Below are 27,282 nucleotides of genomic sequence, written 5' to 3' on the forward strand. Positions count from 1 at the left end.
AAACACACAAAGCAGAGCAGTGATCAGGATGTAGGCTCAGTTCCCAAGCTAAGCAAGGGCACAGTATTAAGTCAGGGAAAGTGCTGCTGTAGAGCTCTGAGAACTGGAGCTGAGCAAAGAAAATTTCCATCACTGCTTCTCAGAATCTTTCCCTGTTCTTTCAAGTTATTTTCTGTTGACAGCATGGAACTCATGAAATTAAATATGTATGCTTGTCTTTGAAACATTGATAGTCTTACTTTGGTCATTTGGGGAAGGGGAATAAAAATGTTTAACTTGGAAAAAGCAGTTGTCTTCCTGAACATCTTCAGAGGCTCTCTGCAGCTCATGGGTTGGAAGCAATCGAGAACATATAGCCTTGTCCCTGAGATGTGGAAGATCATCTCTGGCCGTGCAGAACAGAGCATCCCTCACACCAGTCCTCTGCGGCACATTGTACAGTGCTGTAATCACAACCTGCTCCCACTGAGATTTTTTTTCTACATTGCCCTTTTAATCTGAAATCGTTTCTTCCTTTCCCTTTGACTGGTGTTCAAGAATGGATTTAAAATGGGTATTAAGTCTAAAATTTCAGATGCAGAAGCGTAGGGCTTGGAGTGAAGTAAGATTCTTCATGCACGTTCACCTCTACAGAGATTATTTGAAGCCTGGATGAATTGCCCTTCCATGGAGTTGTATTTAGGGAAACACATAGCTGTGCATGGGGCCCTGCTGATGCCACCAGCCATCAGAAAGGCTGAACTGGTGAGAACTGTCCCTCCCACTAGGGAGGAACTTTGTGTAGCAGGGAGTGTGTGAGGTGGATTTTATGGGACGTGTTGGCGGTTTCATTAAAAAAAAAAAAAAAAAAAAAAGCCAAGGAGTTACTATGAGTAACCAGAGCAAAATTTAGAAGATCATCACTTCAAAAAATATTTTTTTAAAAAATGGGGCAATATTAGGGGGAAAAAAATGTGGAAATAACTTTGCTACACACTGGGCTTTTTTGAGCAAGGATATAAGGCCTACATTCATCTTGGCTGTGTAGGATGGGGATTTTTTTTCTTCTGCTAAGCCTGTCTCTTAACACAGCCTTAACCGTGGAATAATTAACCAAGTCTGCATCGCAAATGCAGTGCTCTCAGGAGTTAGGTACTGATGTGTCCTTTCCCTCTGCAGCTGAGGTAGGAGGATTTCTAGAGAGCTCTGGGAGACAGCAGTCTCTCAGGAATTTCGGAGCACAGAAAACGTACGACTATTTTCACCAGGAGAATTTTCTTTAGTGAATTTTTCCTCCTTCTTGCCAAGGACAAACCCCTGACACCAGCCCACATTATTGTCTGAAGACAGATTGAAATCTCGTGATTCTGACATTGCTTTATTTTTAATTTCCACACTGCAAATGTCAGGGGAAAAAATACCCTAAAAATTATACTTCAGAAAAGGCTATAATTACTTCCAATTAAATCATGGCCCTGGTTGTTTGAAGACTTGACCACAGCTAGAATTTCATTATCTGATAAGCACTTTTTTATTATTTTAAAGTTTTTTTGTTTTTTTTTTTTTTTAATAAGAAGAAAAGGATCCAAGACTCTGCCAACAATACCTGAGCCAAATGCAAAAGCTAGAGGATGGGAAATTGCATTTAACCCCTTGAATGCGGAGGCCATATCGTTCTTAGGCATTTATTTCAGCAATACTCCTGGGGGGAAGGAAGGTTCAACAGTGCACTGCTCAGATGTGGCTACAGCACTGAGGTGACCCAGATCCCTGCCTGCCCCAGGGCAGTGGCTGGGCTGCGTGCTGTCACGGCACCTCCCTGCCATGAGGGACGTGGTTAATGGGCATGGTGGTGGGGGATTGATGGTTGGACTTGATGATCTTAGAAATCTTAATGTTTCTGTGATTCTATGATCTGTCTTGCTCTCCAGCATGCTGCCTTCGTCAAAGGTGCAATGCTGAACTTGCTGAAGTTTTACCAGCCTGCAGCCATGACAGGGCCATCAGCCCCCAGCCCACTTAAGCACACAACATATTTTCCATGTGCGTTCAAAGATAAGAGCATTTTCTCAGAAACGAGCTGCTGTAGTCCCAGAACACTGTGCCCGCTGCTTTTGGCCTAGTCAGAACCTAGTCAAAACCTGGTCTGGAGGCCTGAGCACTGCAGAGGCCAGAGGGCAGCAGCTCCTCTCAAGGCTCAGGTCTGGGTCTTGCTGCACACAGAGGCTGCACACAGTGGCTTGGAGAGGAGCTGAGCCAAGCGGCCAAGCAGCAGGAGGATACACAGCAATTCAGCCTCACAGCCCCAGCACCCTTCCAGCAGGAAGCATGAATGACTTTGTGTGGCATCAGCAGTGCCCCCAGATCCCAGTCATGAGAGATTGGGTTTTCATAGAATCATAGAATGGCTTAAAACCCAGCCAGTCTCAACCCCCTGCCATGGACAGGGCTGTCCCCCAGCAGCTCAGGCTGCCCAGGGCCCCATCCAACCTGGCCTTGAGCACCTCCAGGGATGGGGCACCCACAGCTTCTCTGGGCAGCTGTGCCAGTGCCTCACCGCCCTCTGAGTGAAGAATTTTCACCTAACATCTAACCTCCCTTTTAGTTTAAAGCCATTGTTATCCTGCTCCCATTAGACCATATGAAAAGTTGGTCCCCTTCTTGTCTATAAACTCACTTCATGTACTGGAAGGCTGCAGTGAGGTCTCACTTGAGCCTTCTCTTCTCCAGGTGATACCTTGATGGATGTAGCCTCTGCAAAGCATTACCTTAAGATAAGCAGATGTAAGGCTGGGAATGGACCCACTATTTCTGGCTGCATGAGACCCCACAACTCGCACATGGAGCAGACATTCCTGCTGTTCCATGAAAAAACCTTCCCTCAGAACTCCATATTACAGTGGCTAGTCTCTGGGCCGATTGTCTTAGGTGGAAAGAAATTAAAAACTGCCATTGACTCACCGGTAAAAATATGTGAGTGTACCCTGCAAATAAAGTAGATTCCCTCCGCACTTACCTAATAATTTTCCTTTTAATTAAACTGTCCATTCCCGCACTGATTTACATTTAAAAAGAAAACATCTGTGTCTATTTCACTGGGAAACCTTCCCCTGATGTTTACAAAAATATTTTGCTTTTCTTAATGTGAAAGATTTGGGGCCTGATTCTCTTTAACAAAACGATGCCTTCCAGCTCCTCCACAAAGGCAAAAAGATATTAAAGGTTCTTACTGACAGGGAGTTGCACACTCTCTGTGCTTAGAGCCTTTCTCTTTTACTTTTTCTTTTTTAAATGTACATTACAGCTTTGCATTGGAATATTTTTAATGCTGAATCTTTCTGAAGAAGAAAATGCACTGAATGGTTTTGAACAGATTGCCCAGAAAGGTTGTGGAGTCTCCTTCTCTAGAGATATTCAAGACCTTCCTGGATGCTTTCTGTGCTACTGTAGGGAATGTGCTTTAGCAGAGGGCTGTACTCACTGATCTCTACAGGTCCCTTCCAACCCCTAAAATTCTGTGATTTTGTGATTTTTTTGCCTTGACTGTGACAATGAGCTGAGAAAGCTGGATGCCACAGACCCTCTCAGACTTCTTCATTTTTCTTTAAGAGGAAGAGGAATAAATCACAGGGGCAGTGATGGAGAGGAGGGGATCCCATGGCAGTGTTTGAGAGAACAAAGGGCATCTTGTGTCTGTGTGAGACAGGGAAGGGTACATCTTGCAGCACGATGCCCATCAGCCACTTTAAAGCTCACTTGCCTTCCAAAATTGATATTAACTTCAAAACAAACAAACAAACAAACAAAAACACTGGAAGAAGAATCCCAAATCACAATTTCCAGAAAAAAAAAAAAAAAAAAACAAGCAACTCCCATTGCTTTACTGCAGTTGTATGTAGAAGATCTGCTCACTACTAGCAGCCCCAAGGACATGGTAGTCAAGCACCATATGCCTTTCTGCAGGAGAGAGCAACTTGCCCAAGGTCACTAAAGTTTGCCTATGTAGGGTGGAAATGGGAAAGGGTGACCTGTGCAAAGGCCACCCTACTGTCCCCTGCTTGCTCAGTGCTGCTGCTGCCCATGACTCACAGAGGACATAGCTGGCGGAGCTGCATGGGTGGTGTATGGCATTCTCTGATAGTTTATGAGAATGCTGTGTACTTGTCCATTAGCCACAAGTATTTATGGTAGGCTTATGTATGTAAATGGAGAAGTGAAAAACTGAATGATGACACAGTGAAATCTGCTTCTCCAGCACTGCCTCCTGTCCTCTCTCAGGGGAAGTGGTCAAAGAGAAGAAATACTCAGAAATACTGGGGTGGACTGAAAATTTTGATGCCATGTTCTGTTGGTTGCAGACACTCACAGTGTGGGCAATGATCCCTCCTGTACCAGGAGGATGGCCAGAAGCATCCATCCTCTGAGCAATCTGACCCAGGTGGGGTCTCAATGACCAAGGAAGATGTCCTCAAGTGGCTGCTCAGTTTAGGGAGAATGGAAAGAAGGTGGTAGAGCCAGGACACCTCCTGTGTGCATCGCTGTCCGTGCACAGCAATGGCAAAATGCAGCAAGGTATTGTATCCCCTGCTCAAAACCACATGCCCCAAATGTTCCCTGAAGGAGGCTCTCACTTGGCATTTAAACATATGTACAGAATGGTCCAGGGTGGTGAAAATATCTCTGTTGCCTTTCCTATTCAACAGATAAGCATCTTTAAATTTGATGGCATTACTGAATCTGAAGATGGGAATTTCTGTCCTGGGCCAGCTGTACAGTTCACCCCATTTTAGCATCTTGCCCTAGCAGAGATAGAATGGCCCATGCTGTGGAGCCAAGCAGCTCCAGCAGCTATTTGGGTACATCACACACAGGTCTGGCTGTTCCAGAATCTTCCTCCATATTCCACCAGCCAGCAGAGGGAGAGGAGGCACCTTGTCCATGCCCAGGCAACACAAAGGAAGTCCTGAAAGTGAAGTTCAGCACAGGTCCAATGGCTACAGGATAGCTTAGGGTAAAACAGAGAGGGCAGAGTAGAGAAAACAGCAGCACATCTTCATGTGGCAGGGACCACTGCTTCTGTTTTGCAGGTGAGGAAAACGAAGCTGATGTGTGGCCTGAAGCCATGCCGCAGCAAAACACAGTGATGAGGAAGGAGGGTGGTTCCTTCAATCTCCTGCTCCTCCACTGTGTTTTTGTCCCCTGCTGTTTTCTGATACTTTTACACATCTTCTCCATGGCTCTGAAATAAGGCTCCACAGCTGCTGCTCTGATCAAGGGCAAGGAGGCAGGCTGGGATTGTAAGCATCAGCGGCCTTGAAAAGCAGAAAATATCCTCAATCACAGGAGATGAGAGAAGTGCAGAATTACAATGACCAGAAATGTGGTTCGGGGAAATGGGAAGTTATTGACCTAGTGCCTAGAGCTGAAGTCTGAGGGTCTGCATGGCTCAGGAAAAGAGAAGCAAGAAACAATTTCAATACTGCACCCACTGCTCGCCCTCCAGTTCTGGACTCCTCAGTGGTCCAAGTGCAGACAGCTCTATTTCTTTCCTAGACTTGGAGGTGCTGGGCCTGGGGATCACCCTCCAAATGAAGCATGCTGGGCCCACAGCAGGCTTTGCTCCCTCTGCTGTACGCAGCCCTCCAGTGCTGGCCCAGCACCTCCACCTGCCCTCCTACTGCACCCCAGTGCTTCTGGCACATCTTCACCTTCCAGTCACAAACACAGCACTTGTGGGCAGTGAGGCAGCACCCGTGTTATTCCAGGAAGAGGAAAAACCACGCAGAAAGCAGATGATACCTTGCACACAACAGGGCCCACGAGAGTCCAGGGGTCATGTCATCCAGTCATCCAGCTCTATGGGCCAACTGGCACAGCTTTCTACCTAGTTCACTTCAATCTGTTGCTCTAAGCATCTTTCGAATCTCATTAAATCCCTCAATAAAAGTTACTGTGCTCCTCCTCCTTGAGACAAGCAAAGAGCAGCGCATCCAGCACTGCCTATCCTGCAGTAGGAGAGGTCTGGGCTGGCCCCAGCAGCAATGAGTGGCAGCGTGTTGAGGAGAAGCCGTGACAGCAGGCACAAAGCCAGGCCATCCCCCCTGCTTTGGTCCCAGGCTACTCTCTGAGAGAAGCTCCACGCGGGACTCAGTGCGGGATCACAGCCCCAGACTTTTGTCCCCACCTTTGTCAGAGGCTCTGCTGCTGTGTCTTGTGTCCCCGCTTGTGTCACGTTACCTGGCGGCTCACGTTCCTCTGCAAAGCCACCTTCAGGAAAAAGGGTTCTGGATAGCATGGCTTTACCTACGGCTTTCTCATATGAACTGGCAAAAAAGATGCTCATCAGGTTGGGTTGGTGCTCCTATAGCAAGAGCTGAAAGAGGGAGAAAAATGGGGAGTGGAGGGGCGGCAGCGGCTGTCAAGCTCAGTAAGGAAACACTTCTTTGATGTGGTTCTGTTGTGTTGGTTTTCTAAAAAAACAGAAGCAACAACAACAAAAACACACAACACAAAATCATAACCCAAATCCTAGAAGCAACAACGTATGTTTATTTTAAATGCATCCGCTAAATATTTACACTGCAAGCAAACTAAATAAAAAAAAAAAAAAAAGAAAGAAAAAATTGGAACTTTTCTCGGTGAACCAGATTGTGAAATGCCTTGAGGGAATAGAAGATTTATTTGGGGAGAGGGGGAGAGGTAGGAATTTTCCGCGCTATTGTAAAACATGAGCTCAAATTATATGATCCCCACAGCCAGTGAATTGCACAGCTTCAATCAGCCGCCTTTTTTATTTTTTTTCCTCCTCTCTTTTCTATAAAGAGGAGGGGGGAAGACAGAAGTGTTTCACCAACTTCTGTTGACTGTTCCTTTTTTCTCCTGATTGAAATGTGTTGTTAAACAAGATCCCACATAATCTCAGCAGAGGGTTTCTCTCGCTCGCTGCCTCTCCTTCTGGGAAGCCGCGATCAGTGCCATCGGCGCTTGATTATTTGCAAACTCCCTTCCCTTGCTTTTTTTTTTTTTTTTTACCCCCCCCCCCCCCTTTTTTTTTCTTCCCTCCTCTCCGTCTCCCTTTCCCTCTCTCTCCCTCCGTCTCTCTCTCCCTTCCTCTCGCCCCCAGTGCAACTTTTGCAGGCGCCCCGGCAGACGCAGCCATGCCGCGCTGAGAGCGGGGGCACGGCGCCAGCCCCCCTCCTTCCCTCCCTCCCTCTCTCCCTCCCTCCCTCCTGCTTCCCTCCCTCCCTCTCTCCTTCCCTCCTTCCCTCCCTCCCCAGCGCCGCCGTCCCGAGCCGGGGGGGCCCCGCCGCCCGCCGCCCCTGCCCGGCCCCGCGCCTCGCCCCGGCCTGGCCCGGCCCGGCCCGGCGCCGCCGCCCCCCGCCCGCTCGCCCGCCCCGGCCGCGTCGGAGGGCCGGCAGCGAGCGGGGCTGGATGTGCCCGGCTCCCCCCGCGCTGAGGCGGGCAGCGATGCAGAAGGCAGGCGGCAGCTTCGCCTCCGCCGAGAGACACCCGCTCAAGATGGCAGATGTGTGTTGAGTTTGGGGGGCTGCGATCTCGCGTCGTTCGTGGCGGCGTTGCCATGAATAACAGGCGTCCTTGCACCGATGGCCCCCATGTACGAAGGTAAGCCCTCCTCGCCCCGCGGGCTCGGGGTCCCCGCAGCGCCCGGCAGGCTGCGGGCAGGCTGCACCCGGCGGGGAGCGGGGCGAGGCGCGGCCCCCCCTCGAGCCCGGCGGTCCCGGGCGCCCGGCCCCCGGTGGGGGGCGGTGGGAGAAGTCGGTGCCGGTGCCGCGCAGAACAATGAGGCGGCCGGAGCTCGCCCTGCGCCTGCCGTGTGCCGTGCTTCGGCGCGGCTCCGGCTCCCGGCACCGGCCGCCCCGCTCCCTCGCTCCCTCCCTCCCTCCGAGAGTTGCCCCCTTTGGTGGGTTGCCCTGGGCAGGGCACGGGGATGCGGGCGGCCGCTGTCAGCGGGGGGACCCGAGTGCCCCAACTTAGTTCCTGCGGCTGCGGTGGTGCCTATTGTGGGGCGGCTGTTCGAAACGTACATATATGTGTGTGTGCGTGTGTGCGCGTAGGGCTGATTTAAATCCCCTCGCCGTGCGTTTTCCCAGCCCGGCGCCGGGCAGCGTTACATAAAGCGGAGGGCACCGTGCCGAGGGGGTTCTGGAGGCCGGTCGGTGCCGGGCCGGGGACGCGGGGGCAGCACTTCGTCTGCGCGCCGGGGTCGGGCAAACTTATCTGAGGAGAAATCGAGTCGGGGCAGCGGCGCTCGGCGGGCCGTGTAAAGTTACCGGCCCGCCGCCGTACTGCCGGGCAGCCCCGCACGGGGACGGGACCCCGCGGGAGACAAAGAGGAGCGATTTAGGCAGCGCGGCGAGAGCGCCGGCTCTCCCCTCCCTCTCCGCCGCCCGCCCTCCTCCCCCGCTGCCGGCGACCCGACTGCCGGAGCCCGGCGCCGCCGGGGGGCGCGGCGCGGCCCCGCGCGGCGGCGGCGGCGGCGGCGGCGGGCCGCGGCCGGGGCCGGTGCTGGTGGCGTCCCGGGGTGCCGGTCGGGGCCCGCCCGCCGGCGGCGCCCTCTGCCGGCCGCGCCGCCCAGCGGCCTCGGGCCCCGTCAGCCCTCCTGCGCCCGGGCCGCCTCCGGCGGCGGCGGGCGGCCCAGGGGACCCGCGGCGGGCGGGCACGCGGGGGACGACGCGGCCGCCCCTCCGCCGCCCGTCCCCGCCCCGGCGCGTACCTGCCCGGCCGGGCCTGTGCCCCCGGCGCGGCCCCCGGGCAGCCGTCCTGCATCGCCCCGCGCGCTGCTATTCCCGTCCCCAACCCCCACCTCCCCCCTCCCTCCCCCGCTCCTGTGGGATTATGCGGCGATTTGCGTGAACTTCGCTCCGCGCCGGGCTGCGTCCAGCCGGGGGGCGGCGGCTCCGCTCTCCCGGGGCAGGGGCATGAGCGGAGCCTGCGGCCGGGGCTGCGGCCTCCCGGCGCCCTGCCCGCTCCCGCGGCCTCCCGGCCCCCGGGCAGGGGACAAGAGGGGAGCCGAGGCCGCGTCCCCCCGCGGCTCCCGGGAGCGGTTGGCCGTGCCGCACCGCGGCGTGTGCGGGAAGTTTAGCGGTGCCTCCGCGCATCCCAACTTCGGCTGTGGCCTGGCTGGAAAACAGATGGGGGAAAAGGAATAATGCCCTGAACGGCAACCTGTGAAAACGAATCCCTTGGAACTGCTGCAGAAAATCCTAGAGGGTCCGCGGCACGTCTGGAGGCCTGAAGTAGGTGGATATCCCCGGGCGCAAGAGCCGGAAAATAGCGTGGTGGGGCTGTGGGGATTGCTTTATGCGTTTCGTGTTGCAGTGTGCTTGTGGGTTAAATTGTTTCTGGATAGCTGAGAGGGAGGCGGAGGAGGGGTTAATGGCTGTGACTCCTCTCCTGTTTGCCGTGAGAGGTCCTTACAATTCCCTGAAATATCACAGCGCATAGATAAAAACTTACTTATCGCAGGGGATGTAATTTCCTCCTTGGAAGGAGACGAGGGCCGCCATCCTCCTGCCATCTGCCTGCATCCCCGCGCCGGAGCATTGGCCACTGTTATGCTGCCGAGCTGAGCGTGAGGGTCAGCGCTGCGGCGGATGGCTGTGCTGCCATCGTGCTGGGGCTGCGGGGAGCTCCTGGGGTGCCAGGAGGACAGGGGTACGCAGGTCTGTGGCTTGCAGGCTGCAAAGCGTGGGCTTTTCTATGGAAAACGTGCCCCAGGAGGAAAGGTGACACCTGGGAGGCCTTGTGAAACCGTTTCATTGGAACTTTGGGTGAGTGTAACAGAGCACATGCAGATCTCCGGCAGCTCACGGTGTTTGGATGAGCATGGTGTGTGTGCACTGAGCTGCCGTCTTAAATGCCAGCTTGGGAAGGAGAACGGAGCCCCGCCTGATATTAACAGGCGAGGCATGATGAATAAATAAATATCTGGTCTGAAATCCTCCTCCCTCACCGTGCTTTAACCATTATTCTCAAGGAATTCAGAGGTTTTCGTGTTCTCTCCTGCCTGCTTTTCTCATTCCATCTTTTCCAAGCATTGCAGAGCTGAGCGGTAAAATGAAAGGCATAAAAACCTCCCCAGTAAAATACAACAGAAGGAACACCGCTGCGCAGTGTGTGACCTGGATTTGGGTTGTGAGCCGTATGGGGACGTGCACAGGGCTGGAGCACAGGCCTTGATGGGTATGATGCCGCACAACCCCTGCTCAGGGGCCAAGTCAGCACACTGGGGCTGGGTGCTGGGAGTGTGGCTTCGAGGGGAAGCGGCTGGCCCAGACAGGTGAGCCTCGAGCTACTCTTGCAGCCACATTGCCCTGGTCTTCTGGCACCCTTCAGAACCAGGTCTTTGAATGGTGTTTGCGTGCCTTAACCTTTATTTGCAAAACAGTGATTACCTCTGTTTGGGTTTAGTTCCTTTTTGCTTTGCTTCTCATTCCTAACAACTTCGTTGCAACTTGCAGTGTATTTTTAGCAGCAGCGTCGGTAGTTTTATATGTGGGCGGCTTATGGAATTAATATCTGTAATATTTGTAAATTGCACCTCGCCACTGGTGCCACTGCGGGAGCTGCATGCAGAAGGAAGCTGCCTGTGCACGGCTCCTTGCTGTGTTTTAGAGGCATGGAGCCCTGACCTCAGCGTGTCAGGGCTCAGATCCTGCCTCACACCAAGGCTCCAGAACAGTCCAATCTCACTCATGGGTCATCACATCTTGTGAAAATGCACAGAGCTTCCTCGTCAGCCGGGCGGCACCAGTGACACCAAGGAGAGGTCCTTACCCTAGAGGTTGTGCGCTGGAATGATAACTCGGAGGCGCTTCCTGTTTATGGAGCAATAACCATAACTTGGGCTAAATCAGCGCTGGGACCAAAAGCGTAAGTTTTTATTAGCTCAGGATAACAGGAAGCCCCCTCCAGTTATAATTAATCTTATCGTGCTGCAGCGTCTAGTGATTGAATGTTTTTTAGATGTAACAGCGAAAAATGCCGTTTTATTTTGGGAAGTGGAAATGGCTGTGACCAGGGGCACGCCAATAAGCAAGGCTCTGGGGCGAAGGGAGCTGATGGCAGTGACCGGCTGTGGCCCTCAGACCCAGAGCAGCACAGGCTCCTGCTGGCAGGTGATGAGCAGACCGGATAGGAGCTGGCCATGCACCCTGAGTGTGTGGACTCTGGAGCCCTCCTTGGTGCCTGTCCCAGGTTTGAGCTCCTGTCACCTGCTGGAAGGTAGGCCATTTGCTCAGAGGCAAAGTATTTAGGAGGCTGATGGAATGAGCTTAAGTTTTGGTCACATCCCAGCAATGGCTTTGTAAAAGTAGGTGGATGCTTCTTCAGGAGGAAAGCCAAATGGTAGAGGAGTCGGTGACCTGGGAGCAGAGGTCAGTCTCTGTCCCAGCGATGGTCACTGTGCAAAGGTTTTTGGTGATGACATTAAGTGTGGTCATGCCAGACAGTGAAGTCAACAGCTGGGCTGGGACACGAGCATGGGGCCGTGCCATTGGTATAGTACAAACCTCTGGGTGAGACAGCTGAGAAAGGAACTTTGCAGGGTAGATAACAAGGGGAAATTGTTTTAAGTTGAGAGAGGGAAGATTTAGGTTGGAGGTCAGGGGAAGTTCTTTACTATGAGTGGTGAGGTGCTGGAACAGGCTGCCCAGACAGGTTGTGGATGCCCCGTCCCTGGAGGTATTCAAGACCAGGTTGGATGGGGCCCTGGGCAACCTGGTCTAGTATTAAATGGGAAGGTTGGCGACCCTGCCTGTGGCAGGGGGGTTGGAGATTCATTATCCCTTGAGGTCCCTTCCAACCCTGGTCATTCTGTGATTCTGCAATGGGCTGACAGCTATTGCAGTGTCCCCATCACTGTGTCCAAAGAGGAGAAGACGGATGGGAGGTGAGGCTGGGTATTTTTGCAAGTTCCACCCTTTTCCTCTCTGTTCCCAATTTAAGAAGATATTTTAAGGTCTGTGCCTAAACTTAAGCTCACAGGTGGTGCTGCTGACTTCATTAGAATTGTTTATGTCTTTAAAGCCAGCCACATGCTTAAGTACTTTTCTGACTCATGGCCTCTATAGCTTAATCAGTCCATTTATAAAAATGAGGCTGTTTCCTCACCCTTACTAGGAAATCTCTGCCCTCTGAATGTGAAATATTGTTTATATGTTGTTTTTCTTCTGACTTTCAGGAGGTTAACTAGTGGAAAACAAGTAAGAATTAAACACTATTTGGAGAAAAAGTTTTCTCTTCACCTGTTTACATGCCCTACTGTGGACTTGGGTGTTTAACATGAAGCCTTCTCCTTTGAAACCTATGGTCCTAGCAGTACAGAGTTCAGGTTTTGTTTTCAAAACAAATCGAGGGGATAATTTCATCTCAGAGAGGATATTTCACAGTTTATGGTATAGGGAGAGTCGAGGTGTGTTACTGCTTCCACCTGCTCACAGCACAGTGGCACAGTGTGCACCTGTGTCCTTCATCTGGCCACATCAGGAGCTGATGTTCTACCTCTGGAAAGCATGAGGACAAGTATTTGTGATACTGTTGCATTTGGATAGCTTTTTGAGTAAGGTCACTTCTGCAGCAGAAACTGCTTTTGTAAGACTTGCCATCTTGGAAGTGAGCAGAGGAGCAGGCCCAGTCTTCCCAGACTGGTGAGGGAATTGCCACATCAAAGTACTTACAAGAATCCAGTGTCAGGAATAGAAGAATTAAAAAGCCATGCCATTAGAATGTATTTATTTAATGGAAATAGTAATAATCTTTAATACGATGTGTATTTGCAGTGCCATCTATGTTCATATATAAAGAGTGGCTGTCTAATCAAACCGCTGACAGCATGCTGAACAATAGCATCTTTTACTTATTCACAGTAGGGATATAAAATGGCCAGCAGGAGACAAGTGCCTTCAAATGCCAGTCTCTGGCTGCCTTGGGCTCAGCCTGGTCTCAGTGAGGTACAGCACAGATAGGCAGTGTGGCCAGTGGAGCTTTGCATGTTTTACCCTAAGTTGTGTACTGCAGCAAGCTGGGGATTATGCTGGGTGAGGAAAGTATAGGTTGTTCCCCTGTTTTTCTCCTGGTGGGATGTTTGGTTGGACTTGCAGGAGCTCACTTGTTATTCATGCCTTGTTCCCAGTTCTACTTGCCTTCCAGTGCCTGCACTGACATCTGTCTCTGGTAGGATAAAATGAGGACAATCACTTGTGGTTCTGCTATTGCAGGAGGGAACGAGGCAATGAGATTTGCCAGAGAAACTTGGGGAACTCAGAAGGGCAATGTTCCCTATCCATTATAACCTTTAAAACTTGAAGGCACTGGCAAGACCTGGAACAAGAGTGTTACGCTGAGGTAGCATGCAGACTGATGTCTCCTTCAGTTCTGAAGGCTGACAGGTTTATCTTACTCTGTGAGCTATGTTGAAGTGCCTGAGAAACTTAGCTCTCACCAAAATCGTAGTAAGTGGTTGCAGCAAAGACTTAAAATAAGTTGTTCCCTTTCCTTCAAAGCAGGATGTACTACTGTGCCAGGTGTGCTTGCCAGCATGTTCCCTAACACACTCATCCCCATGTACAGCAGGTCTGCAGCCTGCCTGGGCAATCACTGCACCTCGCTGTGATTGTCAGCATAAAGTTGTGTTCTCCTCTGTAACTCAGCTGTACTTTCCTTGCTACGATTCCTTGCTCTATCAACAATGGCTGTGGAAAAAATAATTCTTTTTTCTTCGCTGTGTCTTTCCTTGTTTTTGTGTTCCTTAGGTTAATCGTTTTTTCAGACCTGTCTTTCAGCTATCTCTTCTGTGCCTTGTTTGGTTGAGTTCTGACCATTCTGGCTCCCCACGTTCTCTCCAGTAGGCCCACATCTCTTCTGTACAGCACTGCAGGATCCCAGTGCTTTCCCCAGGGTTCACTGGCTACATGGAGCAGTATTCCCTCTTGTGCCTTAAAGACGGTGCTCCTGTTTGCCTTGCCTTGTGCACCGCAGCATCATCCATCTGTGTTTAGCTTGAGATGTTCCGTGGCTTCAGCTCCTGTCTAGAGATCTGATGCCTGGTGAGCTTTTTTCTATGCTGCGTGTGTGGAGCTAGCTATCCTGTTTGAATTCCATCCTGTCCTTCCTCATCTGTCAGGACTGTTTTGAGTTCTAATCTGATTGCACTGACTTTGCAGTCCCTTCCTGCTTGGTGTCACCTGCCAATTTAAAAAAAGCACAATCTGTTTCTTCACCAAGATCAGCTTTGTTTTCCACTTTGCAGTCCCAAATTGAAGGCTGAGAAGAAGAGACATAGTTTTAGTTAAAAAAATAAAAAAAATAAAAAAAAATCCTGCCCCCCAAATATAGAAGCAATTCGGGAAAGAAAAACAAAACACCCCACAAAGCCTTGACATTTCTTTCACTCTTCCTGTCTTACCATTCTATAGTGCTTTTAAAGTATTAACAATTATTTTTGCTGTTGTAGCACCAGTGCCAGAGAAAAGCAGGATCTCATTGTGCCAGGCATGATGTTGACATAACGTGATAGATAGTTCCCACACGAAAGGATTTACATTTTGTGTAGATACACGTACAGGAGAGTGGATAATGTAGACAGCATGGATTCTATGGAGATAGGAAAACACAACGTATGGAATTTCCTATATGTTTTTTACCAGGTTTCATGTGGGGAAGGGGAGGATGGGCTGAAGAGAGGGAAGAAGGAGAAGTAGGTCAAGGGACAAGACAAAGGAGGATGAGAGAGACAGGTGGGGGAGAAAGGTGATGGCAAGTGACTAACAGGAGAGATGATCCCTGCTAAGTGTAGGGTTTGAGGCTGTCAGAGCCAAGGCTGTCAGGAACAGAAAGTTCTGTGAATCACCGAAGGTTCTCCTGCTTGGGCTGTATTTGCAGCTGCTCTTAGTGACTTCAGTCCCTTCCAGGTTTTTTCCCTGGAGTTGTCTCTAGCATCCTTTGGAGGGAGGGCAGGGAAGGGCAGGAGTTACCACCGATACCCTAAATGCTCATGGGCAGGAAGGAGAGACTAGGGATTCCCCTGCTAGAGCTGAGACCAGAGGCAAAAATGATGCTGTAGCATTCCCAGAAGATCTCCGATGCTGCTCTCCATGCTGGGGAAATTCTGATCTGGAAGAAATGAGCTGAAATATCTGTACTTTTCATTGATCTGAGAATCTTGTGGTTTCCTCCTTCACTGCCACTGCCCTTTCCCTGATAATGGCAGCTATGCAGGAAGAATGTGATCTGCCATCCTCACTCCTCCTCCCTGGCAGACCCTGCATGCTGCATCCTCCTGTAGGCAGGCACCAACAGACGATGATGGCTTTAAGGGCACATGTGGCTGTTGCACCCTCTGTCCCCGTGCTTACCCTCTCACCATCAGTCCAGGTGAGTGAAACGGCTGCAGGCACGGACAGTTGCACCAGCATCATGCCCTGCACAATGCATGTGGCTTTAAGGCAGGGTGTGCTGTGAGCCTACAAGGCACTGTGCTGTTTTCTCCACTAGCAGCCCAGGTATATGAGGGTGTTCAGCAGTGAGTCTGGAAGATTACGTATTTTTCTCTTGGGTGAAAAGAACAAAAAAAAGCTCTTTCTTGCTTATAGTTTGGGGTTAGGGCGTTTATTTGCTACTGGATGTGATCCAGTGGATTCAGCACCTCGCTGTTTATTTTTGCTTGAAGATGCAGTTTTTCTCCCAGTCAAAGATCATAAAGGCACACATAAAGGAGTGGCGGGAGGCCAGCAACTCCCTGGCTACGAGCTGCAGTGGCAGGGTATTAGGCTCGTGCTTCTGGGGGGAACTTTACAGCAGATGATGGAGTGGGATGGTGGAGGCCCGGACTTTAGCAGCAAGGCTCAGAAAACAGCCAGTCCCAGCAAACCTGCGGAACATTTCAGAGAAAGTTTAGTTTTTTGGGAACCTCCTATAGCTTCCCCAGAATATTTTTACTCATAGGCAAAATTGGTAAGCATTTTTTATTTTTAAAACGCAGTTTATATTCTGCTTTTGTCTGTGGTAGCATCACTGCCATCGAGGTATTTGTCTTTTCCCTTTTAATGCTTGCCATTCCTGGAACGTCTCCTGCTCAGCAGCTGTTTGTAGGTGGTTTTTTTCCTCTCCCATAGCCATGTACCTTTCCTTCCTGTTCGAGGCATCCATAAACCTCTCGTGGTGACATCATAGCTGTTTCCATAGCAACAGATTATGATACTAGAACAGAGGATAATATCAAACAGGAGGAGGAAGAGATAAATTATGGTGTTTGTGTGCATGTGTCTGAAGGCTTGATTATATTCCTACATCTCATCCGAGGATGTTGTCTGCCCAGTTACTTCTCTGTTTATCTTACATGCCTTTTAAAGGTTAGAGGAAAGCTAAAAAAAATAAAGAAGATATAGAGGTCAGAACAATACGGACACACATTTTTGATCGTTTCCATGTAAACCTGGTAGGCTGAGATTTATTTTGTTTATCTCAGCAGTAGCTCTCCCATGTCCCCTGAGAGTCATCTAGACTGAAAAAAAACTTGGAAGCGCAACAGTTCCCTGGTGCAACTTCACTTTTATTTTAATTTCCAATTATTTATATCCACTGGCAGTCAGGATCCCAAGTCAAGGATCTTTGTGCTGTGCATTTTCCAGAAGATGGATGAGTGGAGTGTTGCCCCAGAGAGCTCACAACCTGTATTTATGAAAAGGTGCAACAGGTGATCAAATCTTCCATGTCTGCCGTGGGGAGGACAGGGAGAGGTACACAAAAGAATATCAGAAGATATGTGACCACTAGAAGAAGCTCCAGCCTGCCCTGAGCATGGTTGTGGCAGAGGCAGGCTGAGCCTCACCTTTAGAATCATAGAATATCCCAAGTTGAAAGGGACCCATAAGGATCTTCGAATCCAACTCCTGGCTCCGCACAACTCCACCCAAAAATCAGGCCATATGATTGACCCAGGGTCAGGATTTTACAGTGGAGTTCCTGTAAGAGCTATACTGGAGGGCCTTGGGGCTCTCCTTTCTGACCATCTGGGTGCTTTCTCCAAGTGGAGCTGAGAGCAGCAGGGGGAAGCATCTGTGTTGCTCCATACTTACGCTGGTGGAATGGCTCTCTGCATAAAGCATGAGGCTGGAGGTGAAGGACTTCTAGCTGAATGCATGGGGTTTTATTTTGTTCTCCTAGGCAGCATTTACTGTTGACAAATTCCAGAGAGTTTGGCATGAATTTTCAGGAGGTCTCTGTTTTGCTTCTAAATAGAGGTAATTTCTAGCCACTCTCCTTGCTTTCCTATTTAGATGATTGACTTTTAGAGGCTGGAGCTAAAATTGCTGAGAAAAGCCTTGTAGATATGCTCATAGCTCTGTGTGCACACAATCTTTAATCTTCCTCTCAAGACAACATTTCTGGGGAGTAAAGTAGCTATTACTAGCCTTGAAAATACCTATTGTAGGGTCTGGTCTTACATGGCAAATCTGTTGTGGTGCTATCGAGCACATGAACAATGGCACAAAGTTCTGATCCTGCACTTGGGCTCTCCGCTGCTGCAGGGAGAATTGTAGGCTAGGGACCTCAGCAGGACAGGATAAGGTATGACTGCCTCAATCTGAGGCCATCAGTGCTGCTAACTCCCAGATAAACAGCATTGTTCTAGTGTTCTCCTTCAGCTATCCCACCAGCCTGTCAGAAGGTCACTGAGTGTTAGCTGTCAGTGGAAAAAAAACAAGTAATATGTAACATATTGGCTCGCTTTAGCCATGCAGTGGGGTGGGTGAGTACGTAATGAGGTTGTTTCCACGAGGGCGATTTGGTGCCTTGCGGCAAGACATGCCCTGGGTCAGCAGAAGAGAAGCACACAGAAGCTCTCTGGCTTCTGGCAGGCTGCTGATGGGCTTTGTGGCCATGTTGAGTGAAGAGTTTTTGGTCCATCTCAGTGCAGCCAGGCTCGGAAGATGTTGGCAAGTGGGAGGAATTGCGTGAGGCGCTCGGGCACTGTAACCCTGTCAGGGGTTAAAGTTATAAAATGCATGAGCACAGAACAGCTCAACAGGAGTTAATAGTTAGGTCACCTTCATGGAAGCACACTGGAAGCCAGCACAGACCACAGAGGACTGGTTTGGTGTGCTTCCCATGCACAGCTCGCATAATGACAGGCTCCAGTGCTGTGTGCTAGTGCTGTTTCTGAGCAGGCTGATAGCATTGTCCTGCAGAGAGCTGATTGCTGCAGGCGGAACTCATAGGAATGGGGCAACAGGGGCTGCACCGAGGTCCTCTGCAGAGAGAAGGGAGATTGCAGCCTTTTCTCTGAACCTGGATTTAAAGGGGATAATTCCCGGCTGCAGCCAGCTTCAGGGCTCCGTGGAGAAACCCCAGCCATAATAGTTCCCCCAGGGCATGCGCCTGTGAAGCAAGTGGGGATCACATTTAGTCATGAGTAAAATTCCTTCATCTCTTCTGGCGCTTCCACTGGCTCCACCAGAAACCTGCCTTCCCATCAAACTCCCCCTCTGTGCTCTCAACATCAGAGTGTGGATGTATTTAGCAGGCGGGGATAAGAAACATGTTGCAAACCCCATTTAAAATAGCTGCACTGCCTGACAGGGACATGTGAGACGCAGACGCAAACGTACCCCATTGGTGATGACAGTACTTTCCTTGCAGTGTCATTTTCTCATTCCTTATCTGAGGCTGTGAGCACCTGGATAATGAAAGTGCAGCTTCCCAATGCCTGTGCTGTCTGAAAGCACACATGAGTTGGAAGGGATTGTAGGTATCGTTTGTGTGAGAATGCTAGGGAAAAGTATACATGTATGTATGCACATGTGAGATGCTTCCCTTGTTTGCAGGCATGTGTAGGACTGCAGACACGTGTTTGGTGTGGCTGCCCCCCTTTGTCTACTGAAGTCTTCCTTCTGCAAGGAATAAAGAAGGGAGATTTATAATAAATATAAATTAGGCCTCCTATGTGCTTGTGAGCTGTCTCAACCTGCACAGGAGGAAATATACGCAAGGTGAATGCAGGGTGTTTTTGTAGAGCGATGCTGTGGCAGTGTATGTGTTGGCAGGAGTGCTGTCTGCAGTCTGTGCATAAGGGGCTGTGTAGCCTTTGCGAGCATGGAAGGCTGTAAATCACAGAGTGTTCAGGAGGGGACACTGCCACTCTGCCTGCAAAAGGCAGGGAAAGATTTTGAAGCAATGTGACTCTTTCAGGCTGAAGAGTTACTAGAAATCCAAGCTGAAAAGAAAAAAAAAAAAAAGCATAACCAAGCTATTTTGGCTGGAAAAGATCTGTAATCCACATCCACCAGCTCGTCTCCATTCTGACGCAGAACAGCTGCACGCCTGGCATCTTATACACACCTCTCCCAGCATCAGCTTTTGGCGGTCCTACTGAACTGCTTCCTGGGTCTCCATCCAGCTCTGCTAGCACTTCTCTGTTCTATCCTGCTGCATCCTTAGTTATTTCAGTCTTGATGTGTTCCTACAATGTAGCTGGTACTTGAATGCAACACAGTATCTCCTAGGGATTCTGTACCCATTTAGATGTGTTGAGCATACCACTCATAAAGTATCTGATGTAGGTGGGACCACCTCAGTGAAGTAGCTGTATCTGTTTCAGTATCCCTATAGGGAGGTGTCTGAGACCTCAATTTGCTTAAAGTGAACCTGTGCTACCGTGGAGCTCCTTTCTTTAGGACTGGGCTTGGCTTCAAAGTTTTTTGATGCTCCTCCAAAATCATCGCTGTTTCCCAGAGGAGTACTTGAGTCATTAACAGTCCCTGCACTTCCTCTCAGCCAGGAGGGACTGAAGGGGTTTCAGGAAGAAGCTTTCCTGAAAGGTGACATCTTCTTTCCCTTACAGAGCTCTGCCGCAGACAGACACTGTGTCTCCTGCCAAAAGCCCCTGCTTCTAGGAAATAAGGTGGGGAAGAAGAAGGTGGGATTTGGGTGAGTGACAAGGCAGAGCAGGGCTTCAGCTGGGGATGCCTCACGCTTTTGATAGCGGGTGCAATAAAGCAGATGCTTGTGGCCACACTGGGGGTAAGTTAGGAACATGTTTCTGTCATTTGGAATCACTGGTACAAGTTGCAGGTCATAGATTTTCATTTGGGTTTCATTATTTTTCTGCAGCAACCATCAACAAATGAGAAGTTTTCCCAAATGTGTCGCAGCTGTGGTTGGTTCTCCTGTCTCACTCTGTGTCACTGTAGGACTTGCAGAAGGGAAGGCCTTGGGCTTTCGCTCCTCTTTTGTTTTTTGTCTTCTCCCTTCTGTCCTCACCAGCTTCTGTCCCTTTGCCTCCTCCCCTCTACCACAGCCTTGTCGTGTTCAGTCACACTTGGCTGAAGGTTACCAGCCCACTGAAGACCTTCATGGCAAAGGACGTGGTGAGCCACGTGTTGAGAGGATGCTGGCTTTCCATAGGAGTGGAATCCTCTGCTGCTGGCCTCTTGCCCTGCAGGGCAGTGGGTGTGTGGAGGAGTGGGAGTGCAGGCACGCTCATATGGCGAAAACACTCCATGGTTACCATGAAATGTTTGCTAAAAAGGCAGATAATGGGAGGGATTTCATTAAACCAGGTGCAGGGAGCAGCAGGCTCTCCTGATGGTGCCCGTTGTGCTCTCTGGGGATCCAGGGAAGGGCAGGTGCTGCTCTTGCACTCCTTGGGGCTTATCTATAGTGTGAGGTTTTCCTGTTTTGGGGTCATAGGTGGCAAGCTAGCAGCAGAGGAAACCCAGCCCCATGTTGTTGGCTGAGCTATACTTAAGCCCTGTGTAAGCTCCGATTTGGAGGCTTATGCGGACCTTCAGTGTCACACGGGGATGCTGGCAGGCTGTGGGGCTGAGTTTCACCCTGTGTGAGCCCCGACAGCCTACAAGGAGGGCAGGCCCAGGTGGCTACTCAGGAGACCCTAGCAGAGCTTCTTGTCCCAGCACAAGCATTGGACTTGGTCAGCTTTTAAACTTTAGGTGTGATTAATTGTGGTTAGCAATTCTGAGCTCTGTGGTTTTCCCCTGGATGCCCAAATTGGAAAAAAAACAAGTTAATTCTGCCTGCAAGCCAGCTGGCCATCATCTGTCTGGTTACATACGTTCACCCTATAGTTCAGTCCCTGAGCGGGTATGCTTGGCTTGTGGTGGGCAGCAAATCTGCTTCACCCCAGGACAGGAGGCTCATCTCCCGAAGGCCAACTAGCCATTGGTGGGCACTGGCTGGGGTAGCCCCATCTTGCCAACCTTCCTACCATGTTCAGGTCCATAGTGCATAGGACTTTGGCCAGCATGCTGGATCATTGGTGTTAGTCAGCCTTTTCAAGAAAACAGATTGTTTTTAAACCACAGCTAGGAGTGTAGAACATGCTGGAGCCTGGGTAACTGTAAATCCTAGTTCTCATTTGCAGAAATACATGTGGTTCCAATCCTAAAAGCATTTTGCTTTCCTCTGCCTGTACCTTAGTTTTAGAAACATCTAAGTTTAATTTGGATTTGTTTCTTCAAAACACCACAAAATGTGGCCAGGGCTGGAGGGCTTTTAAATTGCATTTGACACAGAGGGGTTAAAGGGGATCTGGAGTCTCCATGAGTTGGAACCAGGGGAAGCCTGTGTCTTACATGCTGTCACAGGGGAGCACTGAAGAGACTATCTACACCAGGAGAGCAGTGATGATATTTGCAGTCTCTTAATAGTAGATTTGCTGCTCAGATCAAACCTCTCAGCTTTCTGCTGGCCCAGCCAGTGAGACCCCACATGCTGGGTCGTGTTTCAGGGGTGAACCTAAACGTAGGGTCATCTGGTGGATAAATGTCCTGTCAAGTGATAGGGTTGGGCTATGTGGCGAGGTTGCTGCAGGAGAGAGAGGCAATGCTGGCTAGTTGGGCTCTTTCCAGCACAGAAAAATGCAGGGTGCTCCTACCTCTCTTTGTGTTTTGTCCTTGGGGCAAAGAAGTGGGAGCAGGTGTTTGCTTCTGCCCTGAATATGGGAGGGTGGAGTACAAACCTACCTGAAAAAGGAAGACCTTCCCTGTTAGAGGATCTCCCCCTTATCCCGTTGCCATCTGTGGAGATGAGGGACAGTTTTGTGTCCTCTTCTGCCTTTCAGCCAGCAAGAATACACTCTGCTAGTGATCACCACAGCTGGGGCTTCCTGACACCCTCTCTTGCCATGCTGATGGGTTTCATGACACTGCTCTTAGCACCTGAGGATGGGCGTGAAAAGGGAGGAGCTGAAGGAAGTGGAGGAGGAGGTGGAGATAGTGGCAGTGGTGTGAGTTAATACAAGACCCAGTGGGAAGCAGCAGCAGGCAGTGTTATTTCAGTGGTTTGAGCCAAAACTTTCTCTGTCTCTTTCTCTCTCATTAAATTACAACTAATGCAAGTAGCATTGTGAAGGAGGAATTTGGGAACTGTTGTTCATCATCCAATCACTTGTAACGAATGTGCTGCTCAGTGCCATAGCCCATAGCCTTGCTGAGAAGTAATTCACTTGGTATTTGCAGGCATGACATGCATGCCATAAAAATTCCACTGTTAGCATTATTCCAGCATTAGCAAGGGGATATGAAAATAAATGACGAGCTATTGTTTTTCATTATTAGGTCCAGGCTTTTTGCTCCGCTGTCTTTTTTTTTCCCATCCTCTGTATGTGGGAGAGGGAGTTCTCCATTCCTTTCATTTCCTTGTCTCAGCCACACCTGTACTCTCCCAATTCTTCTCCTGCCTGTCTTCAGGAAGGTGGATGGTTGGATCTAGATTTGGAGGTTAACCAGAGCAGTTCATTAGACTGCCGTAGCAAATCACCACAGAGTGGTACGATATCAGAGATTATCTCAGTGTTTTGTTATGTGTCCCCCAAAGGGATTGAGTCCCCCCTTTTCATGGTTGCACCTGCAAGCGAGACTTTGGGGATGGGTCAGCAACTTGCTAATTTGAGGCAATCTGCAGGTTTTAAATGTCTTTTCTATTATTTAAGAGAAGGCAGAAAAAAGTGGGAAAGCTCTTGAGGCAGTTGTCAGTCTGGTGGTGCAGGAGCAGCCTGTAGCTGGCCATGGTCAGTGCTTAAAAGGAGAAATACACAAAATGAGCAGAAGGAGATCAGTGACCCACAGTTGTGAGAGGATGCCTCTGCATTCCAGTGGGCTTTCCTGCATTTTCCATGTACTTTTATAAATGGGAGGGAGTTGAATGTGTCAGGGGAATGAGGCAGTTAAATATTATTTATCACTACTTTCTACCGGGGGGTGACCAAAGAAGAAAGCGTAGCAATTTCAGAAATGACCCCTGTTTCTAGGATCATTGGTTCCTGGGGCTGGTTTAGGCAGGCATGCAAACGCCCACCTGCTCCAAATAAAAGACTTCTTTGGAAAAAATGGGCTTAAATATCCCCATGAAATCCCCGGGCTGAGTCAGTATCAGCACTGTACAGGATTCCTGTGCTCTGAATCTTATTCTTAATCAGCTAACCCAGGCAGTCTTTCATGTCAGTGAGTTGCTTCTCACTCCCGTGGCCCCAGCCCGTGTTGGCTGTTCAGCAGAAGGCCTGGCTGAGCTGAAGGCAGATGGCAGGGTAGGAGCCTGTGCTGATCCTACTACTATTAACTCTACCACTCCTCTGCACAGCAAGCTGCTCCCTTTGAACATCAGCAGAGCCATTTTTAAAAGCCCTGCAGCCCAGCCTTGTGTGACAGAATAGCTCATTTTGTCAGGGAAAAAGATACCTTGGCAAACTTTTGAGTATTAGCTGTCAGGGTAACCTCGAGACTCTGGAAAAAGCAGCAATGGGCTTTGAGAGAATAGCAGAAGCCAGCTGCAGGTGTTGTGTTCCCAGCTGGAAGGGGATGTACGAAAACTGTGTCTTTTTTTTTCCTCCCCATTTCCTTCATTCATTTTCTCAGAAGAGCACAGTATGCGCCGGAGTTTTCTGTGACATCACCTTGCACGTCATCAGGGTTGTGAAATCCAAAGCTGTGGAATCACTTCACTCATCCCACCCCACACTATGTTACCAGCATAACTTGGTTCAGAGCAACCTGCAGGACGTTGTGGTTATTGTGGGCAGCCGTGTCCCGTGGGTCTGCTCATGTCTCAGGCCAAGTATCTCCTCTCCCTCTCCTCGTAATCTGCACTTAGAGCTGTGCACACACACAACAGAGCTGTACATTACACAGCTTTTAACACACCAACTGCAAGTGTGGCTCTCACTGGTACACTTCAGGGCTATTTCAAAGTCTTGTGTCCCTCTGCCTGAGCTCTTCCATGCAGCCCCTGCTGAGGTGTCCAAGATCCTTTCAACGGCAAAGCGATACCTGTACTCAGTTCTACTAGGATTTTGCAATATGCCTGAATTGGGGTGCTGGTGACAGTGGGTGTGAAGCCATCTACTCATATTTGCTTATGATCTAAGAAAGTGCTTTCAGTTCAGACCTCAAAGAACGAGCTGCTGTGTCATTTAAAATTGTGTTACCAGCAGAAACGTATGACCTCATGGTATGAATAAGCAAGAGGAGATTAGCAATAAGTAAGCCTCTACTGTACATAAATGTCCATAGGAAAAAGAAAAAAAAAATAGAAGACTCAGTTGTCTGCGTAAGTGAAGGCTGGGGATATGAGTAATGTGCTGGTTCTTCTGTACATCCAATTTGATTCCGTTGTTCCTTCTTTGATTCAGGCCCCCTCCTTTGCTTTCTGTGTTCCCTAGCCCTCCTAAAGGACTTTTTCTTCCTTTTAGGAGAGTACAGACCAGGAAGGGTGGAAGGGCTCAGTGAGGAAGGAGTTAAAGGACTGCTCAGTGGGGATTATAAAACAGTCAGGCACTTGGAAACAGTTAAGAAGAGAGAAACAGATCCGCCAGGAGGGAGTGTGGCACTGGAGCCAGCGATTTGTTTTGTTACCTCCTTACATGGCGATGCAGAAGACCCTCCTAGAATGGGCACCAAGGTACCAGGGGGAGTGGGGTGGGTGGGGGGGTGGGGGTCATGTAGAGAATGAACTTGTGTGCTATCAAGTTGGCAAGCCTTCCGACCAGTTCTTACTGATGTGCTGTGCTCTGGTTGTGTGTCCTTCTTGCTAGGGTGGGACTTAGTGCTTGCTGTAGCCCGAGCTTTGAGTGTTGGACCTAGTTGGGGGAGAGTGGTCTGTGTGCTGTCAGCATCACCTGGAAAGGTGGATGTAATAAACCCACAGTGTGGGCAGGTGTGTGGATGTGCTTACATGAGCCCTAGTTACATACGAGGTCCCCTGTGAGGATGTCTGTGGGTGGACATCTTGTGCAAGCCTGGACACCAGTAGCTTTCTGTCATGCTCTAATGAGATGGCCTTGAGTCACAAGAAGCTGTATTTTTACTCACGGTGTCTTCGTGCCTCAGCAGCCAAACAGAGACCTTGCATGTGCTGAGGCATCATATACCTCAGCAAGGACAGAGGATCTCCATCATGGGAAGAAAAGGCACCTGGAGGCAAAATGACTCATGCTGGGCTGCCAGCAGATATCCCAGGACACTTGGATCTTCGTTCATGATATCCTCCACATTCCTGTGCTTTAGGCAACAACTGCTCCCTGATTATGGATGCTTCTACTCTAAGCTAAGAACTGACCTGAACCCAGGCCTTCCTGTGATCTCCTGCCAGGCTCTTCAGTTGTGTGTATCAAACAATATTGGGCTGTGTGGCAGTAGGAGTTTGCCTTGGGGTGACTACTATACCTGTAATGTGGAGTCCCATTCTTCATGGGAGAAAAACAGATGCAACTGGAGCCAAAGTGTGCAGAGAGAGGGATTAGTCAGTCTGCAAGTGTCAGGGGCTTGCTGAAGAAATAGCAGGAGTTTGCTGACTAATGCCTGTAATGTTCAAGGAATAAATGAGAAATACTGAGGGGAAACCCTCTGATTCTGAATTTGATAGGAAAAAAAAAAAAAAAAGAGAGAGGGGAAAAAAAAAATGAGAAGACACTAAGTTACAACTCAGCCCCCTAAATCTCTGACCTATATCTCCCTCCTTTCCCTGGAGTCATTATTGAAATTAAAAATTAATAGAGAACAACCAGGTTTTACCTCCAGGGTGCCCTTTCAGGCTTCCACTTACTGCAGGCTGAGACCAGCAGATAGGACTTTGGTGTCCCTCAATGCGATAGAAAAATCAGAGTGATCTCCATCTAGGGTGATGAGAGGACAACCAGATAGGTTGAAAGAAAGGAGGAATCTTTCTCTTTGGGAACAGCAGTCTCCAGCTGCAGAAGGAAAATGATGTCAAGTCGACAGGTTAAGTGAAAATAGACCAGTAAAAAAGAATAGTCCTTGAAGTCACAGTAACTTTATCAGGGGAAATGGAGGTAAGAAGGAAAAAAGAAGTATTTCATATCATTAGCCCTCTAAGGGCTAAGTTCAATGTATTTGCAGAATATTCCTCTCTCCCTTCCCATTCTTAGTTTTTTAATGAGGAAAGAGAATTCTTATTTAGGAGACTAAAACCTAGGGTCGTGGGTCAGGAGGTTTCATTTCCCAGTTGTGCTGCTGCCTTGCTGTTTGAGCTCAGGAAAGTCACTTTTTATTTTAGCTCCATCTTTGTCTCTATAGGATGTGTGTGGAAGGCAGTGTACCTTGGCAGCCCAAAGGGCCAACCCTACCCTGGGCCCATTGCTGCTGGCTGGGTGAAGGGAGGGAAGGGTCCCACTCTGCTCTGCTCTGTGTGGCTTCCCCTCCACCACTGGGTGCAGTTTTGGGGCACAACAATATGAGGACACAAAGTAATTACAGAGCATCCAAAGAAGGGATACAAAGATGAGGAAGGGTCTGTAGGGCAAGGTGTGTGAGGAGCAGCTCAGGGCACTGGTTTGCTCAGCCCAGAACAGAGGAGCTGAGGGGAGGCCTGATGGCGGCTGCAGCTCCTCACAGGGAGCGGAGGGCAGCGCTGAGCTCTGCTCTGTGTGACAGCAACAGGGCCCGAGGGAACGGCATGGAGCTGTGTCAGGGGAGGGCAGCTGGGGGTTGGGGACAGGTTGGCAGTGGGCATGGAACAGGCCATGACCAGAGCTCTTCAGTGAGGGTATGTCGTTCTCAGGCTTAGACTTGCCTTGTGAGAGTGGTGCTTTGCTCCTTGCTGCCATCCTTCTCTTATGTGCTTAAGAGGGACCTGTTGCAGTGTTTCGGCCACTAGGCTATGAAGACCTGCAGCCCTCCAGAGAAGGGTGATGGTGAAGAGAAGGGAGCATGGTGGGGATCATTCTTGGGGCCACAGCTCACTGCAGGGCCTGGAATATGCTCTGTGCCCATCTGTGGCTTTTGGCACTGTCGGATACATGCTCCCATGTGA

At 49.8% G+C, this 27,282-nt stretch overlaps 1 protein-coding gene across 2 annotated transcripts in view; it reads left to right on the forward strand.

Moving 5' to 3' along the window:
• The first annotated feature begins 7,342 nt into the window (after positions 1–7,342).
• The window catches only part of HIPK2 (homeodomain interacting protein kinase 2), a 132,749-nt gene continuing 112,809 nt past the window's right edge, over positions 7,343–27,282 (forward strand). Inside the window, exon 1 of one of the 2 annotated variants that reach the window (XM_031589768.2) lies at positions 7,343–7,602. In XM_031589768.2, coding sequence (XP_031445628.2) covers positions 7,584–7,602 — 19 coding nt within the window. In that variant the 5' untranslated portion in view covers positions 7,343–7,583. Of the gene's footprint in view, positions 7,603–8,915; positions 9,237–27,282 lie in introns of those variants that run through there. The other variant, XM_031589769.2, reaches the window with a different exon arrangement.

The sequence above is a fragment of the Phasianus colchicus genome, chromosome 1, assembly GCF_987193195.1.
Source record: "Phasianus colchicus chromosome 1, bPhaCol1.hap1.1, whole genome shotgun sequence".
Taxonomy (NCBI): Eukaryota; Metazoa; Chordata; class Aves; order Galliformes; family Phasianidae; genus Phasianus; species Phasianus colchicus.